This window comes from Mustela nigripes, chromosome 9 (genome assembly GCF_022355385.1).
Source record: "Mustela nigripes isolate SB6536 chromosome 9, MUSNIG.SB6536, whole genome shotgun sequence".
Lineage (NCBI taxonomy): Eukaryota > Metazoa > Chordata > Mammalia > Carnivora > Mustelidae > Mustela > Mustela nigripes.
The window spans coordinates 42,750,278-42,771,308 of NC_081565.1; the positions used below are offsets into that span (position 1 = coordinate 42,750,278).

A 21,031-nucleotide genomic window follows, 5' to 3' on the forward strand; every position below is an offset into this window, starting at 1 on the left:
TATATATGTATATATATATAGTACCAGAAGCGCTATTTTTTGTATTTGCTACCTGGTGAGTTCCAGGAAACCATCCCTTGTTTGCACACTGCTTCTCCAAGCACTATTACTCAGCATGTACAGATCGAGGATCAACAACAAGTACCACTTGTCAACTTCTTAGAGCTGCAAAGTCTTAAGCCCGACCCCTACCCCAAACCTACTGAATTGGAAACTCTGGGGGTGGGGCCCAGAAATGTGTTTTAACCAGCTCTCCAGGTAATTCTTAAGGATACTAATGTTTGAGAACCAGTGATTTACACACATGGAGTCGTATGTACAATACGAAGTAGCTTAAGGGGGGGTGCCCGGGTGGCTCATTCCAGTAAGGATCTGCCTTTGGCTCAGGTCATGATCCCAGAGTCCTGGGATGGAGCCCCACATCGGGGGCTCCTTGCTCAGTGGGAGGACTGCTCCTCCCTCTCCCTGCCGCTCCCCTGTTCCCCCTGCTTGTGCTCTCTCTCTCTCTCTGACAAATAAATAATCTTGAAACCAAAAAAATTAGCTTAAGGAGGTAAAACAGGCTGCCTGTAGGAGGCAGCACTGGAGGGTTGGGAGGTGGAACAGGGGTCTGCTGTTCTTTAGATAAAAGCCTTTTATCCTATTTGATGTTTTAACTCTGTGCATGAATTACTTTGAAAAATTAGAAATTAGTTTTAAAAATAAATAAACTGGGATATCTGAAGTACGTATGTGGCAAGAGTCTCACTTAGGCCCTTAAGATGGAAACAGGAAGCTGTTGGTAAAACTCAGGAGCCAAACAGTTGCTGCTAAGTAAATCCCAAGTCCTAAGGGATGGCCCTGACTTCCTGAAGGCTCATCTGCTTCCTCCTCTGTCCCCATACTGCTGCAGACACCCTCCCCCAGGGACATAGACCAGGAGTGCAGCCCAAATAAAAGAGCTCTTTGGCTCCAAGCTGCCAACCTTCCTGTCACTTTCCCACCCATTCAAAAGCAAACTCCTTCCCCCTACATCTCCACCCACCCACTCACCCACCACCACCCTTCCTGGTCTTCCTTCCTCTTTCCCCTTCCTCCCCCCTCCCACCCAGTGCAGGAATAAATGCTGTTTGCTTCCACTGACCGATAGAAGCAGTTGTGAACCGTCTCACGGGTCCCGGATGCCCTTCCCCGCCCTCTCCACGCCGGACCAGCTGCACGCAGAGCTCGTATTCTGTGCGAGGTTCCAAATAGTTGAGTGTAACAATCTCATTTGTCACTGAGAAGAGGGAAAGTTCAGGAAACTTAAGCTGGCATACTTGTACTTTGTTTAAAGTGGAATGTTGTTATTGTGATGTGAACTAGTGTTTGGTTTTTCAAAAATACAATGTTCTAAGTGAAATAGCCAATCCCCCCCTTTAGGGCCTCACCATTCCTAACATAAGGAAAATGAGGCTTTTTTAAGGAAGTTTCCAGATTACAATGTATACATTAATGTAAGTCTCTCTGAGCCACTGAATCACTTTTGCTCTAGGGATTTTGTCTTTTCACTTATAGGATAAAACCACACAAATCTTCAACTATATGGAATAGCAATTAGACTTAGTGGGGGGATCTCAATTAAAATAATATAATTTAATTGCCATTGTTTTTAAATACATAGTGATCACAACCAGACTATCAAGAGAAGAGATTCTTTGAGGATTTGCTTACAAAGACCAGAAAGCAGATTTGTAATAATCATGCCATTTACAAATGAAGGGCTCTGAAGTCATTGAAAATAGATCTCATAAAGAAATAGTATGTGCATCTTTTCTCCTTAGCCATTTGCTTTAGCCACACTCTATTCTCCACAGGTATTGCAAAAGTACTGCCTTACCATACGATAAATTTCCAGTTGGTAAGAAAAAAAAATTGGGCTGGGTTTACAAGTTCTTAAAAGAACAGTTTGTGGAAAGTGACAAATTATTAGCATCATATGAAAAAAAAAAAAAAGCTGCTTTTTAATAAAACCTCTCCATTGATATTGTCAACGGCTACTTTGCAAATCAGCCTTACGTCACTAGATTCTGAATTTTGGCTGAGTCTACAATAGAATGTGAACGGCTCGGTAACAGTGCCATGACTTAATTTCACATATCCAGGTCAGCTGGGTTAATATGAAGCCCAAAACTCCTTTTGTTCTCCTTTTTGTAACTTCCTCAATTACCTACATGCAGTGCCTAGAGGGCCCTTTTTAGGAAATCACGGGCATAGTGAAACTAAAAGATTGGTAGGTAATTAACTCTGAAATGGAATCCTTGGCTACAGCCACTACCCTGGGGCAGAGCAATGAGAGTGCAAGAGAGGATTTCTGTATTTCTTTATTTGAGGAATTTTTTTTTTCCCCTCCTGGTGCCCCATCTTTAGCTGGAGTCTTTCCTGTTCAAACCTTACCTTGAATATGCCGCCAAGCCTCATAATGATTAACAGGTTTGTATAGAAGCTTCTTGGATTTGATTGGTCCATCCCCAAAGTAAGGCTCAGAGCTGATGTTGATGACAGCAAAATTATGTCCAGTGTCAATCACGTTTGGGGCATTCAGTGGCTCTGGAAGAACTAAACAAAAATTTCAGCAATCAGATTAGTTTCTGGAGGTTGTACTTTGATGAGGACAGAGGAGAGGTAACCTTACATTTCCAACAAAACCCCCTTGAGGCAGTATATAGGGAAACACTGGGTAACTGCAGGAGGAACAAAAGGCAGGGAACGGAGTCTGACACCCGACAGACTGTTTGTGACAACGGAGTAAACCCGGCGATAGCTCCGTGGTTTCTCAGGGCCCCAAGCATCCCCTTATGGCTCAAGCCCATGGCGCGCATACACAGTCCCAGTCAGCCTGCAAATGACAGAATGACTCCTCCACTGGGGGCGCCAGAGTACTCCTCGCACATTTTGACTATGGAGTATCTGTACGAGAAAAATTAGACTGCGCCTGCGCAGAGTAGCTGCCATAAACCATGCATAATGATATACAAAGCTTTTGGAAGACCCCGTCTATTCCCAGCTTTCAAGAATATATCACCCGCCCATTGTGACTACTTATAAAAAGCAGAACTCAGCATCCACCCAGGGCATCTCAGATCCTGTATCTGTGTGTACTTTGGCTTTGTAATATAACTTCTGCTATACTCTGAATTCCTTGAATTCTTTCTCATGAGTCAAGAACGTGGCACTGGCTGGTGGTTGAGGTCTCAGGGCCTGAAAACTCCCCCAGTCTCCCCTACCACTCTTAAGAGTTCTCTGTTCAGATTCAATGCAGTCGCCTGCGCTGTGGTCTCCTGGCTTGCTCTTTCCCCTCCCACCCACTATCCGCAAAGTACTTCTTAAAATATGATCACTCCTCTAATCAAGACCTTACCATGGATTCCCATCATGTTTAGAATAAAATCTAAAATTTATACCATGACCTATCAGGCCTTGCACATTGAGCCCCTGCCTCCTCTTCCCCTCACTCAATACCCTCCAGTATCCCTGACATTTTTTTAATTTTAAAAAACTTTTTAATTTAAATTCAGTTAGCCAACATACAGTACATTATCACTTTCAGAGGTAGTGTTCAATGATCTATCAGTTGCGTGTAACACCAGTGCTCATCCCATCACATGTCCTCCTTAACGCCCATCACCGAGCCACTGACCTTTCAATTCATCCAAGGAAAACTGTGACAAGCTCCTTTCTATCTCTCTGTTCTTTTTAAGTGTTGTTTTCCTGAAACCAAAACCCCAGGCCTCTCACCATTCTCTGTTACCTCTTAACTGATCATTCATTAATCAGCTCTGATGTGATTTCTTTACAGGGGCTATACTAGAACCTCAGTTAGGCTTCAAAGAACTTAATCTTGTCCTCCATTGCAATTTTCAGAATTTATTATTCTTAGAGAGCTTGTGTGAACATTTGATATTGGTCTTCCTCTCAACTATGCATGGTCTTTCTCTTTAAAGCAACACAAATTGATTCTTATAGTTCTGGAGGTCAGAAGTCAGACCGGGGTCTCACTGGGCTAAGATCAAGGTGTTAGTAGGACTGTACAGAGCTCAAAGGGAGACACTGTTTTCTTGTTCTTTCCAACTTCTAGAAACCACCTACATTCCTTCACTTATGGTCCCTTCCTCCATCTTCAAAGGCAACAACATCATGTATCTTGAACCCTTCTTCCATTGTGATATCTCTATCTGATGATAACTGCTTTTAAGGACTCATCTGATTAGAGTGGGTCCACCCAGATAATCTAGAATAATCTCCCCATTCCAAAGACCATATATTCTCAATAGGGTGAAATAACACCCCTATATAGGTTAAAATTGGTTCTTATGGGATTAAAAAAGCCTCAGATATTACAAAAGTAATAAACAGATATGCAGTATATGCATGATATTAACATGAAACAAACTGCTCCAAAACTTTCCTTTTAGTAATTTATTATTTTAGTTTTTTGTCTTTTAGTAATTTGTATTGAGATATACATATTATAAAGTGCAAAACTCTTAAGTGTATTTTGTTCGAGGGACTTTACTTGTGCACATACCCATGTACTTATTACCCAGACTGAGACAAGGAATATTTCCAGTCCCCAGGAAGGCACTCTTGTGAGGATCAGGGAACTATTCAATAGGGAACTATTACCCTGGCTTTTGTCACTATCAGTTAGCTTTGCCTGTTCTATATATAAATGGAATCATAAAGCATCTATTTTCATTTGCTCTTTATTATGTCTATGATAGCCATATTGTTGCAGGAATTCTCTTTTGTTGCTGTTTTATATTCCATTGTATGATGTTATGAGCTGAACTGCATTCCCCCAAAATTCTTAAGTGGAAGTCTTAATCCCCAGTACCTCAGAAGGAAACTCTATTTAGAGACAGGGTCTTTAAAGAGGTAAGGAAGTCAAAATGAGGTCATTAGGGTGGGTCCCAATCCAATACAACTGTTGTCTTTATAAGATTAAATTAGGACACACACACACACACACACACACACACACACACACACTCACACACAGAAGACCATGTGAAAATACAGGGAAAAGACAGCCATTTATGAGCCAAGGAGTGAGGCCTCAGGAGAAATAAATTCTGCTGACACTTCAATCACTTACCTAGCCTCCAGAATGTGAGAAAACAGATTTCTGTTTAAGCCTCCTCATCTGTGACACTCTGTATGACAGCCCTAGCAACCCATTAGGTATGAATCTAATACAATCTATTTCTCCTTTATCATGTGGTTCGATAATTGGGTTAGTTTCAGTTTGTGACTATCGTGAATAAAACTGCTCTGAATATTGAAGATGTCTTTTTGAACATATACACTCTTTTGAGCCTATACCTAGGAGAACTGCCGGGTCCTAGGTATATGTAGGCTAACTTAAGCATACATTTTCAGTTTTCCAAAGTGGTTGTACCAACTAATATTCTGGTAGTAAAAGCCTTGCAACTTTTTTTTTTTTTTTTTTTTTTTTTTACTGTGATTAAAGACACTGACTAATTTACCAAATGGCTATTTTGATTTTATATCTATCAGTATATAGGACATGAAGAGATATCAGTAACTTAGTACTACAAAGGCTTTGATGCATTGATTTTATGTGCTGTGTCTTCTACTAAAAAATAAAAATTATAACCACGGACTTTTAGCAACATGTTTTATTTTTGACTTTTATTTTCCATGGGCAGCAAACATTCCAAGAAGCTTAAAAATAAGGTAATTTGTCTTGTCTGCATATCATTTCCTTCCTTTCAAGAACATGCAAGATACAAGAAATTATTTTGATCATGTGAATGTTCTACTGAATAAAACAGATCAGGGCTTTTTCCAGTAATTCCAAAAAAAAAAATATTGAAGATTCTGTGACAGTTTATATGGATGCTCAGAATAGAGAATCCCAATCTACAAGGTTGTATTTAGGCTAATGTCGTTACTGGTCTCTTTAAAAAGAGTATTATGCTCTGGGCATTTACTTTTATTTTATTTATGGAAATTACTTCTCAGATAGCCCAAAGATTCCTAATCAAGCAATCAAATGGGTAAAATACAAGTCATCATTGGTTATCTTGCTTCCTAAACTTTAACACAGGAGACAGAGAAAACGAAATGGTCTAGAAAAGATTGTGCAGCATCTGAGTCAGGAGACCCCGGTTCAAAACTAAGATTTATTCCTTAACAAATGTGCTACTTTATACAAGTTAACTAAACCCTCTGCACCTGTTTTCTGACTGGTAAAGTGGTGATAACAATGTCTACTGCATACAGTTCTTATAATAATTAAATAAGATGAAGTGTGTGAAGTACTTAGCCCGGTGACTTTCTACAAAATACATCCAAGAGCTGTTAGCTGTTTCTGTCTAAATGGGTTCATAAGAAACTTCCAAATTTAAAATTCCTTGTGGTATCTATGTATACCAGCCAAGATAATTTGGATGTACCTTCCTGTTCCTTCTCCCCCTCAAGCCACAAATGTATACCCATCTACTTAGATCAATGTAAATTTTGGAAAACTAATTCATAGCAGGAAGAATATGCGCCATGCAGAATATGTGAAAAAATTATTGTTCATTATATAGCATAGCCTGTGCTTCATAATAAGTGAGTAATTCTCAAAGTATTTTCCAAATTATTCTGTACAATAATGAATAGGAAGTCACAACAATGATGAAGTCAAACTTTTCATGTACTATAAACACGACTAGACATGTTGTGCCAGACACAGTTCCAGGTGTTTTGCATATTTAACAAATATTCACAGTCACCCTGAGCAGTAGATGAACTAAACTTTATTTTCAAATGAAGAAAGGCTCAGAGAAGTTAAACTCATCTGCTCAGGGCTATACAAAAGCTGTCTTGCTCTTAGGGACAAAAATCAAAGCCAGGGCTGTATGAGGTTATCTACTTAATCCCTCCTTTCCATTTTCTTGCCTATGAAAAAAATTTTAAAACCTAGAAAATACCCAAAAAGGCATTTTCGTGTTCAGATAACATTTCTATCTGGGAGCAGCACCCAAACATACATAAACACTGCACCGAGGAGGCCAGCTCTTCTCTAGAAAATGGAGCTTACCTTTAACAGAAATGTTGAAAGGCTTTTCCACCATCCCAGCCACGGTGTTCACACTGCAGACCCAGACTCCTGAGTCCGGGGGGAGGATCCGGTGGATGGTGAATGTGGCCACTGACAGATGACTCGTAAGGTTGAAGTCTTTGGGCTGGAAGGGTCAAACACAAATAAAAGCTTCTAGGGAGGCATAAACACACGAAAGGTCCATAACACTGACCCCATCTCATTGTTTGATAAGAAGTTTTCTAGGAGAGACTAAGAAGCCAAATGCAATGCTAGTATAATCATTGGCTTATTTCCAAAGCTATTGTAGTAACCCTGAAAGTTTATATTGGATTGACGCCCTCTCAGATCCTGCTGTTGTGTTTGTGTGTTTGGGAGTGTGGGGTAAATACTTACAGACTAAGAACCCAATTCCTTTAAACTGCTCTGGCAATATTTGTTCCTTCCCAGTTTAATACAGAGATGACTGGGTGAGAGGACAAAATGGCTCCCCCAAATAACTGAGGGGCTATTGAGTGCAGTGTTGTGGGAAAAATCTGGGCCCTGAAGACACATGGACATCAACTCACATCCCTACTCTGCCGCTCTTGACAATTCCTGAGTCAACGTCACCCAGCCCATTTCCACTTCTCTAGTGAGGGGACAGGGAATAATAAGCAGCACGTATACAGTACGGCTGACTCTCCCTAGAGGGTAGCTCTTACTTCCATTAAGTCAGGAAAAGGCCAACAAGATTTTAAGCAGCTGTCAACTGGCTTCACTGCCTAAGGAATTGTTTGAGGGGAGTCAGGAACAGCTGACATGTGGAAACCAAGAATGGCACATTCCACATATCCTGCACCCGGGAGGACACTGGCCCTCCCTGGCCCTCTTGCCAGGTTGATTTTCAGCTATCTTTGAGAGGAAAACAAAACAAAACAAAAAGATAACCATTTCAAAATGTTTAGACAAGAAAATACATCAATTTTCTGAGGATCTCTGGTGACCCAGAGAAATTTGGGCAACTCCTATCTGGGCCACATTGGAGATTGTTGGAAGAGAGAAGGGAAACATTTGGAAAAGTTGCTTAGTCCTTTCCAGCAAAGAAGAAGTGCTCTGACCGCCCCTAACCAGAGCTGAGCTCCTGCCACAAGGGCAGAATGAAGAGGTCAGAGGCCCAAGGAAAGTATTCGGATCCAAGGGATTCCATGGTTTATGGTTTCTGAATGGGAAGTGTGAGAGCAGATCTATCTGGAATCAACGAAATTAGACTGAACTGCCTTCTTTAGTGCTCTGCTAATTTTTGCTCCAAAGAACACAATAGAAGTAGATCAGTCATCAAATTTCCATTTCCTGATAGCACATGGTAGGTAACACAAAAATCTCCTGCTGATTCATGTGGCCACACCTAGCCACACCCTTTGGTGGCCACAAGACCCCCTCATTCTTCCCGATAGATGCTAGACCGAGGGGATGTACTGTGAGGAGTAGAGCCTGCATAGCCTCACATGTTCCTCTCAGCACACACAGTGGGAAAACTCTGCGGGAAGAGTGGCGTGGTTGGCACTCAGCTTCCTCAATTCCACTGTGGTGGTCTCTTTCCAACCTTGCCCCGTGGCACTGGCCAGGCTGCGGTGACTCTGCTCTACCTCCCCAGGGACACAGCATTCTGTCCAAGGTGACAACACACTGGCTTTGGAGGATGCAAGCCCAGGGTGGAACCCAGCCTGCAGCGAGGGGATTGCTACACCGAAAGCATCTAGTGCTGTCAGGAGCCAGAAGAAGAAGAACTCCTACGTGGAGCACTGTCCCATCCGGCTTCACGAGCGTCATTTCTTCATTGGCAGGTAGTGGCCAGCCAGACGCTTTGCAGATGGGGTTGAATTTGCCGCTGTTTACTTCTATATGATCCGGCAAATCCTCTATCTTTGGGATCATCCTTGGTGTGCCTGCACGAGGAAAACAGCACTGTGAAATCTAGTCTTTGACATAGCAGCAACAGAAGTAAAAGCAGCTACCATTTGGCAAGCCGCGTCCCCAGTAAGAACTTTGCAAGTATTCTATTGTTTTATCATCGTGTAATAAATTTGTGGGGAAAAATGCTATTGTGGTCCCATCTTACAGATGAGAAGACTGAGGCTCATAGCCCAGAATCAAGCTCAGATCTGTATGAATCCAGAGTCTACACTCTGCCATAATGCTGTGCTCCCCTCAGTGGATCTGGGGTGGACAGTCTCTATGTTAAAATGATCCTCATGACCAAATCATCCCTGGTCTGAAGTTTCAGCTCCCTTTATTTTTTAAGAGAATGCTGACCAAAAAAAAAAAAAAAAAAAAAGCAAAAACAAAAACAAAAACTCGGTCCTCTTTGACTCTGCAAACAACCCCACAACGTCGCTGACCAACGTGAGCCTCCCTTGTGCTCTACAAGACAGAGCTCCCTGAATCTGCAGGTGGTGAGCAATGAGGAACATTGACACACGCAAGAAGCAAAGTGGAACAGAACTAGTCCCTCAAACTGGTTTCAAGGCAAGAGCCCAGTCACTAGTGTTTCTACCAATACTGAAAGACACTGTCTCTGGTATCAACAAGGGTATCAGGACTCTTTGCCTAATACCTACGTGGTAGAGAATGAATAATCCTGAAATACAACGATTTTATTCTGAATTGTAGGGTCTTAGAGAACCTCAGACCTTTGTAACTAAAAGTGAGACACAGTAGAAACCAGTCCAGCACTTCATGAAGACTGTGGGTGATGGAAATGCCCCCCAAGAGCAGCGGGGACTAACGAGCTGTTGGATACTGGTGGGGGTGGGGTAAGGCGATGGGGCCGTGTTGAACACAACATTCATATTTTATATTGTTGTCCTGATTCCCGGGCCTAGAACGCGATGAGTAAAAGGTACGGAGCAGGGAGGAAAGAGGTCTAATAATTACAAGGGTAATTCCTTGATCTATCTGTAGACTTGAAGGGATTGTGATTAGAATCTACCAGATTTTTCGGCTTAAGAAGTGATTCGCATAGGAACTTTAAAAAGCGCTTTGACACTTTGAAGGCAGTTAAGTCTTTCCTGCTCTGTCGCCTTGCACTTCCTGCAGTCGGCTGGAAGGCGCGTTTGCAGGTGGAGATGGAGGAGAAGCCAGGAAGCGGGGTGCGGGGCTGCTATCTGAAAGCCGGGGGCCTGCATCTCGGTCTGAGGGTTTCCCACCTTTCGCAACTTCAGGCTCAGCAAAGGTAAGCGGGCATGAAATTGAAAAGTCAAATCCCTGGGCGTGTTGGCCGCCCGCAGCCCCGAGGCCTTTCCTTCCCTTCCTAGACCCTCCCAGGTTCCTGCCCTGTGGCCAGAAGTCCGAACAGTGGGGGGGGGGGGGGGGGACTGAACACAGTAAAATGAAGCCAAAGCCTTTGAGAAAACAATTGTTGGTATTTTCCTCCCATATTTGTTCTGAATTTAAAAACAAACAGACAAAAAGCTGTAAGGGTCTTGGTCTTGCTGCTCTGAGTGTAGATTTCCTTCTGGAACATTTAGGTTTGTAGGGTTGGAAAAGTTATTATATAGGTTCATTATTTTTAAGTTTTGGGAAAATATATAAAAATATGTTTCTTTGCATTTTATAAAGTATATTCTAGAGGAAGAATGAAGCTTTTTCTGTCTAGACAGTAAATATTTTCAGCTCTGCGGACTGGAAGTTCTCTAATCACGAACTCCTTAACCCTGATGTAGAGTGTAAGCAGCTAGCGAGTACATGTTCTGAACGAATTAGTATGGCTCCTGCCAATCAAATTTTCTTTACAACAACAGACGGTGGGGAAATAAAAAGGCTAAGTGCTATAGCACAGTTAAACCTCAAAATCAGTATGGTCCGTGAAAGAAGCCAGTCGCGAAAGACCACGTAATGGGTGATCCCATCTACAGTTTATGCAGTGTCAAGAATAAGTCATTCTATAGAGACAAAAAGTAAATTCAGGGTTGCCAGGGGGCAGGGTGGGGGGGTGGAGAATGGGATCTACAGCCAATAGGTACAAGGTCTCTTCTGAAGGAGCAGAAACATCCTAAAATTAGAAACATCCTAAAATTAGATTGCAGTCACGGCTGCACGACTCTGTAAATATCACTCAATTGCACACTTACAAGGAATGAACTTCATGGTATAGAAACGATATCTCAATAAAGTTGTTAAAAAAAATGGCAGACTGAATGGCCTGTGGGTCAGGGTTTGTGGACCCCTTGCTCTACGGTAATTTCTGAAGTAGAATTACTTAAAATTGCACTTTGAGGCTTCATCTTTTCTCTTTTTGCTTCCTTTTTCTATCTTTCTTTTCAAAAATAGCCTTTGTCCAAATCCCTCCAAAGGAATTCTCCCCTGTTGTGCATACCCTGGGAAAAGATGGGTGCCCTGGAAGGGAGCAGACGGGGTAGGCAGAGCCCTCGCCCGCCAGTCATCACTCCCTGCTCCACAAAGGGTACGTGGTTTCCTCTCGCAGAAGGAGGAATGAAGCCCGGGAGGAGGGCCTGTAGGAAAGGACAAGAATGCTGTCCTTTAGAACTTGGGGTATATTCTTCCCAACTTCTGGATGGAAACAGAAGAGTGGCTTGAGGAATTTGGGCTTGAGGAATTTGGGCAAGAATTAAAACCGGCAAAGCCCAGCGCAGACAGGCTAAACACGGCCCTAATTACAGTGTTACCTTGCTTTACCTTCTTTCTCACACTGCAGCCCTTGGCGTTCTGGAGAGCAGAGACATCCCTGGAACCGATCGCACAGCTCCCCGTGGGTGCACCTGCAGCTAAGCCTGCAGTCTGGCCCGTAATAACCCGGCTGGCACGCTGTAAACCAAGACCCCAGAACCATGGTGAACAGAGACGAAGGGAGAAAACGAAGTCTGTGGGTGCCTAGGAGGTGATGTTAGTGGGTCCACAGAAGAAAGCTCTTCCTCTATTTTCAAAGCCCAAATCCTGTCTGGATAGGACCTCAGAGCTCTGATATCTAGAGTCCACTAAAAAAATACAAATCTCTATGGCCTTTCCAACTCAAATGTGATCTGAAAACCAGCACCGTGGAGCACCATCTGGGAGTTTTGGGAAACTCAGACCCCAGGACCCAGTCCACACCTATGGAATAAGAGGCTGTGTTTTAATAAGAACCCTAGATAATGTGCAGGAAAAACACTTTCTCTAACATCCAGAGTCTTATGCTTAATTATGAAAGCATCATTAACTTGCAATGAAAACATCTGTGATTCAAAACCCTGTAGCTCAGGGGCCCCTGGGTGGCTCAGTTGTTAAGCATCTGCCTTAGGCTCGGGTCATGATCCCAGGGTCCTGGGATCAGAGCCCGCTTCTCCCTCTCTCACTCTCCCTGCTTGTGTTCCCCCTCTCACTGTCTCTCTTGCTCTCTCTGTGTCAAATAAATAAATAAAATCTTTTAAAAAAACAAACAAACCCATAGCTCAGCACTGGATTGTAGAGAGAACAGTCCAGGTTCATCCCTCGCTCTGATCTCCTGCAAGCTGGGTCTCCCGGGTGTACGTGCTGGAACATTTCTGTTCAGGGGTGTGACTGGCACGTACCTTCGTTGCACTGCAGACCCTGCCAGCCTGTGGCACAGGAGCACCCGTAGGGGTCTGGGAGACAGAACACATAGGACTTGCAGCCCTCTGGTCCACTACACCTTTCTTTACACGTTCTGCCAAATGTGTGCAGCTCGCAAGCTTTGGTGGGAGAAAAAGATGAGTCAGAGTCAAATATTCAAACCCTTGAAATGTATGGGTCTTCTTGTACGGGTCTCCCCTAGACTAGTGAAAACAGAAAACAATCTAATCTCAGCTGCGGCAGGGACAACTTTGATTGGCAATAAAGAACCTTTAGGAAAGGGTGCTTTTTCCCAATTCCCACCGAGTTCCTACATGGCCTAACATGGGCCACTTAGTTTCTGTTCCCAACAGTGTCCAGAGTTAAAATTCTACGTCCAGCAATGACGGCTTTTTAAATGTGGAACTTGCTCATCAAGCGCTCCTGACTTACCCTTCTCACAGGTCTTCCCCATAAACCCAGGGGGGCAAATGCATTCTCCCGTATCTTCATGGCAGACACCGTTGTTCTTGCACTCGGTGCACACACGGTTGCATTCAGGTCCCCACTTCTGAGCTTCACATCCTTTTAAGAAAAACAAGGCTCTGCTGAGTAGAGCACACTCATTCCATAAACCTTTACTAAACACCTACAACATGGCAGTCATTTCAATAGACATGAGTAAATGAAGAGAAACAAAATACAATCTCAGTTCTTTTTTTTTTTTTTTTTTTTTTTAACAATCTCAGTTCTTTAAAAGCTAATAGTCCTCTGTGGGAAACAGGAAATAAGGATAGCAACAAAGACAAGGAGGGGTGCCTGAGTGGCTCAGTCAATTGAGCATCTGCCTTCCACTTGGGTCATGTTCCCAGGGTCCTTGGATCAAGCCCCACAGCCAGGCTCCCTGCTTCTCCCTCTCCACCCTGCTTGTGCTCTCTATCGCTGTGTCTCCCTATCAGATATATAAATAAAATCTTTAAAAAGAGAGAGAGACATGGAGTACCTAATCCTATCTTGGGGATGAAAGGAAAGCTTCCTGGAGGAGGTGGTATGCAAGCAGGACCTGCATGACCACATAATTAGCAAAGAAGATAGGCTGCAAAGTGTGTTCCAAGCAAAGGTAGGGCAGGGGAGGAAGGCCTGGCATTCTCCAGAGCTGCAGGTACGATCAGAGCTAGAGCAATGGTTTTCCAAGTGTGATCCCTGACCACTAGCTTCTCCATTACCCGGGAATCTGCTAGAGATGCAAATCTCAAATGTAGCCCCCATCCGTGACCTACTGAATTGGAGGTGGCCTAGCGATCTATTCTTACCAAGTCCTCCCGATAATTCTAATGCACGCCAGAGTGTGAGAACCTGTGGTCCACAGTTTGTAGAGACAAGATGTGGCTGAAGGAGCGAGCAGGAGCTGCTAGCATCCACCACCCCCCCCCAAAAAAATACAGAAAGTAAAACAAGCTATACAAAACCTAAAGTACAAGAATGGTTAAATGTTCCTAGATTTTTACTTACTAGTTACTTCTTTCTAACATTTAGTGATTTTAGATGATTTTTTTAGGTCCAAAGACACCTTCTGATATAAGGAAAAAATGCAGGGGCATTGGGATGACCCTCTGTGGTCAGCGATTTAATTTCTCATCTGATAGGAACGAGTGTCTTTGTCCCTGAATGTTAGTCTCACGGTGGTAAGGTTGGACCTGTGCCTACAGCTGATGTAATAATTTCTTTGGCGAGAATTCCTGGTTATCAGTATTTTCTCTAAAACAATCAGGAAGACTGTCTACACAGACCCTTTCTTACAGACTTCCATTTAAAAGATAAAGCTACAAAATGTCAAAAAGTTAATATTTACATGCCTTACTATATAAAGGGGAAAATACTTCTGCACAATTAGTGATTTCTTGAAAGCCACATCACAGTTATTTGCATGTGTTGAATACTAATGATGGCAGCCCATGGAGAAGAAGATGAGCTTCCTATTACGCTGAATTATGTCTCTAGCTCTCTACTTATCTATAGACCTTTCCCAGCTTTTCCCCTCATCCTGAGAAAGACAAAAGAATAAAGCTTGAAGGGAAAACTGAGGTAATCTCCTAGAGATGGAGAAGCTAGGAAAAATGGTTTTTGGTAAGCAACAAGATGCAATCAGCCTTCTGCGATTTTTATCAAAAACCCTGAGGTTTTATATTTTTAGGAAACCAAATATTCATGCATATAGAGAGAAATCCTATAAATTCATTGGTTCTAAGAAATCTTTTGTCAGAGAGAGAATTTATTTTGAAAAGAAATGCTATAAATATAACCAGTGTGATTCTTGGCACAAAGTCTAAGGAACTTGTGATTTACTCCTAGGTTTCAATTTGTCCTGGATAGATACCCTAGAGTTATGAGAAATGGACAAATACCGTTAGCTGTACCTCATTGCTTAAAACATCAAGTAAATCATACTGGCGAAAAATACTCCTAAACCGGATGATTGTAGAACTCAAACTTTCTTAGAATTATTTTAGATATTAGCAATGCTTCTCAGTTTCACCAAAATACTCTGAAGCAAAGGAGTGCTCCTAGCAGTCTCAAGAGATAGCTAGAGATCAAAATGTGTTTGAAATCTTTCACTTTATCTTAAAACTTCAGGTGAGTTTCAAATTCTAGTCTATATTATGTCATGATTGTTTTGACATTAAAAAAAAAGTTAAATCTTTTACCATATGTCAACATCTGGTGTTTCTGATATGACTAGAAAATGTGCCCATTTTCCCTGGACTCTGAGTACACCTGGTATGCAGTGCTGTATAGGCTGGAGAGAAACACCTAAATGAAATGAAGTCCAACCGTGCTCTTGCCATTTGGACTCTTCCTGAGAGCAGTGGAATAAAAGGGGACTAAACCAGATGAACCACACTTTTCACACTTCCACTGTCATAATCCAAAACGATTTATCCATTTGCCGATATAACTGCTCTGAGAATTACCCAAGGGACAGTGATTCATCTTCTCATCCTTGTATTTCCATACTAACACAATACTAGGCACAGAGTTATGATTAATAGATTTTTGTTGAATGAACAAATGAATAAATATAAGGCAAAGAAAAAGAAAAACTGTAAGATTCCAATCATTAGAATGACGGAACAGCCCAAATACTTAGACCTGCGTTGTTTCATACCATGAATACGTGGGATAGCCAGGAAGTTCAAGGCAAGTTTTTCTTTCTATAAATCAACTTCTTATAAAAACTACTGGTTGAGGGGCCCCAGGGTGGTTCAGTGGGTTAAGTCTCTGCCTTCGGCTCAGGTCATGGTCTCAGGGTCCTGAGACTGAGCCCCGCTTCGGGCTCTCTGTGCAGCAGGGAGCCTGCTTCCCTTCCTCTCTCTCTGCCTGCCTCTCTGCCTGCTTGTGATCCCTCTCGGTCAAATAAATAAATACAATCTTAAAAAAAAAAAAAACAACTACTGGTTGACAGTTCCTCTCTACTTTGATAGTTGTAAAAAGGGATCAGGTTGTTTACTAGTTCTCTAACTCATGCACATTTTCAAACATGAGAATAGAAATCCCATTTGAGAGTTAAATAGTCTGGACAGTGTAGGATTTATAAGAGACTTAATGTGTTTTTTTAAAAAGATGTTATTTATTTATTTATTTGAGAGAGAGCATGAGGGCACTGGGGAGGATCAGAGAGAGAGGGAGGGGGAAGAACCTTAAGCGGACTCCATGCTGAGCACAAAGCCCGATGAGGGGCTTGATCTGATCTGATGACCCTGAGATCGTGACCTGAGCTGAAATCAAGAGTCAGATGCTTAACTGACTGAGCTACCCAAGAGCCTCACAGGAGACTGAATGTTTAACTAGCTATAGACCAATCCAGAAGGCCCAACTCATCCCCGTGTATCAGATGCATTTCAGGGAGACTGCCCAGCTCACTGTGATGCCCCCTTCTTAGGGGAATGAAGCTGCTATTCAAGTGTGAGGTCCTGGAGTCTGCGCTTTGGTATGTTGCCCCCACACTCAACTATAGCTCATTGGTGTAAGCCAGTAGACATTTGACATATATTAGACCTATCCGATTCTCTATCTTGGGAATTCAAATTTAGTAAATAGAAAACCATTGCTGAAGCACAGTTAGAGTAAGCTCAGCCTCCTTGAGAGAAAGTCCATCTGCCCCCACCCACGCTGAGCCCCAGATCTTCCCTGGGGCCTATCTTTTCTGGAAACTTCTTTGTCAGCCATTCTACCAATTTTCTAGAGTCCTTAGTAAACTTCCAACCAATTCCCCTGGCTTTTGCTCAGGTAGTCAGAGTCAGTTTCTGTTATTTGCCACTAAAAATCCTAATGACCCAATCATCACAGATTGTGGCCTCTCAGTCACTTACTCCGGACTATCAGCCTGGTGAAGGCTGAGGTGAAGAGGTTTCCTCCTATGTACCTGGCTGAGTACACTCCAGCATCCTGGGGCTGAGCATGAGGCAGATGCACTTCTAAAATATCAGGTACTTCATGCCGGGGCACTGAGTGGATGAAGGAACCTGGTGAGGGAGAAGAGTAGAGAACAGTGAGTCATACGCAGACACTCTGTTTCCCCTGGAAACCTCTGGCCCCTCCACTTCATCAGCTCTTACTGGATACAGAAAACGTGCTCTAGCATATTGGGTATAGAAGAATGAAAAGGCTGAGCCATGCAGTGCTCTCCCCCAAACTGAGAAAGTTACAGTGATAGAGCAGATAGGTTAGTCTACGTGATCTACCACCAAAGTTATGAAGATAGAGGTAAGGCTAAAGTGCTTATCTTCTGCAGGAAGAGGTGAACAGGCACAGACACCCAGCCGACTAATCAGCTAACCAGGAGATAACCTAGAATCCCTGCTGCAATCTGGAAGTCCTCTCTACTCACAGAACTCCGCATAGTCCCCATCAATATTCCAGCTGGATCAGGCAACTGCCACCACAAGGTGTCAAATCACAGCTGGAACTGGACAGATTTGTAAGACACAGTTGGACTCCCAGACCTACTTCCAGTTGGTTCCCAGGCTCAATCTGCTAATTTCCTTAACCTTGCAATCAAGCAACCCTCAGTCTACATGGCTGAATTTGGGCCCTCTCTTATCACATCATAAGGGGGTGTCTATTGTACATTCAGTTTCACATTATACACTCATAAATTTAGAATGTACATTCATTTATGTATATGAATCTCTACTTAATTAAGCAACCAACCACAGTGACTCATAGAGCTTCTTTAATAAGATTCAACTGTCTTGCATCATAAGAGCTTTGCTTGCAACATCTGCCCCCAAGACTGCACCAGGATAATGACCCGATACATTTCATGCTATCTAATGTCTCACACCATGGTGCTGGCAGGAAATGAAACACATACTCACCATTTTTATAAATCACTGCGTCTTCTTCTTTAATCAACACCTTTTTGAAAGATATGTTCACATTATCTCCCCTGTCCACAGTCATGGTTAAAGTAGCTGGTAGGAAGGAAGCTTTTGAAAGAAAGAAGGAAAACAAATAAGAAAATGAGGTCACACATTTTCTCCAGGAGCAAGTGAACTTGGAACTTCAACAAATGGGGAATGGCACTTGCCAGAAGTCAGCTGATTTGTAGGACAGGAAAATCGATGGCCCCTAACAGATTATAAACTTCATTAAGGTTTTGAAAAATGTGATGAAAGGAATACTCATTCTCTCCATAAAAATATAAATACATATATACACACACTATACATAAACACATTGTTTTCATACAACTAGTTGGGGAGATAAGGACTTTATGTTGATTAGTATCCGATATCAAACTAAGACCTGACATTAGCTATAAACTATAGTAACAATGGATCAAACAACCTTCTCCAGTTCCTACCAAGTTTTCTCAAAGTGGAAAAGAATAGAAGTGGTTAGAGATTTGCCAAATGGCTCTTCCCTTTTGGGTCAAGGTCCTTCTGGGTTGTGTTGATCCAACTAATTCTAATTGCTTTGGAATGCAGCAAGTATTTCTCAAATGGAATCAGCACAATACTGGACTTATTACTAATGATGTAAATATTGGAATATTGGACAGTAAGGCAAAGATGAGATCCAGTATCTTCCTTTCTTCCTCTTAATTTTGTGTGTGTGTATGTATAAATGTATGTATATATGTATATATATATATGTCTGAGTCCTTCGGTTTGTTGGACAAGGTATGTGGATAAAATCTTCTAGCATTCTTCCAGCCACAACAGTATCTGAATTCCCTTAATTTATGCCATAATCTATAGAGAGCCACAATTATAAGAATAAGGGGGGATTAATTTTAGGCTTTACTGAGGTAAGTCAATTTTTTAAAATTTCAGCCTTACTGAGGTATAATTGACATACATGTTAAGCCAACTTTTAAAATTTAAGCATCACTACTTAAAGAAGAGAATCAGAACATGTAAATTTCCTAAACATGGAGGCCAGGAGGGACCTAAAAAAGGAGAAAAAAGCCCAAGTAAAAATCACAGCATACAGAAAAGATAGATTCTGCCAAATGTATGTCCAAAGCCAGAGAATCCTAAATGAATTTTTTAAAAATATATTACACACACACACACACACACAGACACAGACACACACACACGCTCTTTTTCATGACCTACACATTAAACATAGTAAAACATAAGACTGAGGGAGAGAAAAATGTATGCCAAACTCAATAATTCAAAGAAGCTGGTACTGCAATAATTATGTCAGAAAAAAATAATTTACTCTAAAGCCAAAACAAAATTTTAAGGATAAAGATGGTCTTTACATGATGATATAAAAAATGGAAGATCTAGTAATCATAAACCTATATATGCATCTAACAACAGGTTCAAAACCCACGAAACAGAAACTGACAGAATTAAAGGAAGAAACTGACAAACCCACAAACATTGTGGAAGCTTCCCAAAACTGATCCATCAAACACACCAAAATTACTGAGTAACACAATTAAAGATCTGTTGGCTATTCACAGATCCCTGTACCCAGTTCTAAGATCATCGCCTCCCTTATTAAGCCACAAAGCACATCTCCATAAATAACATAGAACCAATATCCCATGGAACAAATTATCTGACCAGATGCACCTAAATTAGTCATCAGTAGCAAAGCACCCTATGCCCTGACGTTTGGATGCCTAAGGCATTTCAGCCCAGGAGCAAGCCTTCTGCAGACAGCAGGGTGAATCAGCCTTCCTTCCTGGCTCCTCTGTGGCTCTCAGACTGGTGCCTTGAGAGAGGCTGATTAGGTACGTGCACACCATGGGCTTAGAGGGCTACCCTGGGTGCAGACGATGCCTTGAACTGCACTCAGCAGGACTCAGCCTTAGGTTCATCTCTCTGTTCTTGTCTTTTTGCACACCCAGGCATAGTGCCCTCCCAGGACACCCCCATCAATGCCTTTGGTGACATGGGGAGCACCTAGAGGGGGGATGGGACAGACCCAAGGGCAGTGGGAGCACTGGAAGAAGACAGTCCTGGGCTGTCAAAGTGGCTCCACTACTTACTGGACCTTGAAGGAGTTACTTAACCTCTGAACATCTCAGCTTCCTCATCTCTAATTTAGAAGTAAAAGTATTCACTTTAAAAGGTTGTTGTGGAATATGAAATGATGGATTCCAAGTGCAGGGGGACTTAGAAGTGATCAGCATCCTTCCCAAATATAAACAAAAGACAGCACAGCTACACGGACATGTGCAATACGGACAACAGGGGCAGCTTTCTCACGGGGACTGAGACGGATCAAGCATGCAGGGAAGGCACACATGACTGGCAGGGGGACTTGGGGCTCCTGCTCGCAGTGACAAGGGGCTTCCTCAAGCAGTCCTGACACATGCGGCTCCCGCTCTCTGTAGCAGGAGAACCAGAGAGAACCTTTTGTGACCATTTTTTACTGTTGTTCCTTTCTCTGTGGTTTGTTTTGATTTTCTGCCCCTCTGTGTGGCGGTCTGACCATGGAGCTGACCATGGAACTTCTCACTCAACATCATATCCTGAAAAGGAACTGCTATTCCCCACGAGGCTCAGCTCTAAAGGGGCTTTTCTCCCCGCCCCCCCCGCCCACTCTGTGGTTCTTTCTTATTTTAGACTTTGTGCCTTTTAAGCTCCCTGTTCTCTTTCATTTTTTTTTTAAAGATTTTATTTATTTATTTATCAGAGAGCGATAAAGCACAACCAGGGGGAACAAGAGCCAGGAAGGAGAAGCGGGATCCCCGCAGGGCAGAGAGCCCAATGTGGAGTTTGATCTCAGGACTCTGGGATGGTGACCTGAGCCAAAGGCAGATGCTTAACCACTGAGCCATCCAGGTGTCCCATAAGCTCCTTGTCTCCTTAGGTAGAAACACGGTAACAACAGAGTCCACGCCACCCATCCTGCCCACGCCTGCATTAATGGCTCTAA

General features: G+C 42.6%; 1 protein-coding gene across 2 annotated transcripts in view; it reads right to left on the minus strand.

The window, feature by feature from the left end:
* TEK (TEK receptor tyrosine kinase) overlaps nt 1–21,031 on the minus strand; it is a 96,617-nt gene that overhangs the window by 25,625 nt on the left and 49,961 nt on the right. For both annotated transcript variants that reach the window (XM_059411538.1, XM_059411539.1), the window contains exons 3-11: nt 18,001–18,111; nt 16,993–17,145; nt 13,076–13,207; nt 12,622–12,762; nt 11,750–11,878; nt 8,849–9,000; nt 7,073–7,217; nt 2,416–2,577; nt 1,124–1,258 (exon numbers count right to left, since the gene is read on the minus strand). In XM_059411538.1, the coding sequence (XP_059267521.1) occupies nt 1,124–1,258; nt 2,416–2,577; nt 7,073–7,217; nt 8,849–9,000; nt 11,750–11,878; nt 12,622–12,762; nt 13,076–13,207; nt 16,993–17,145; nt 18,001–18,111 (1,260 nt within the window). The remainder of the gene's footprint in view (nt 1–1,123; nt 1,259–2,415; nt 2,578–7,072; nt 7,218–8,848; nt 9,001–11,749; nt 11,879–12,621; nt 12,763–13,075; nt 13,208–16,992; nt 17,146–18,000; nt 18,112–21,031) is intronic.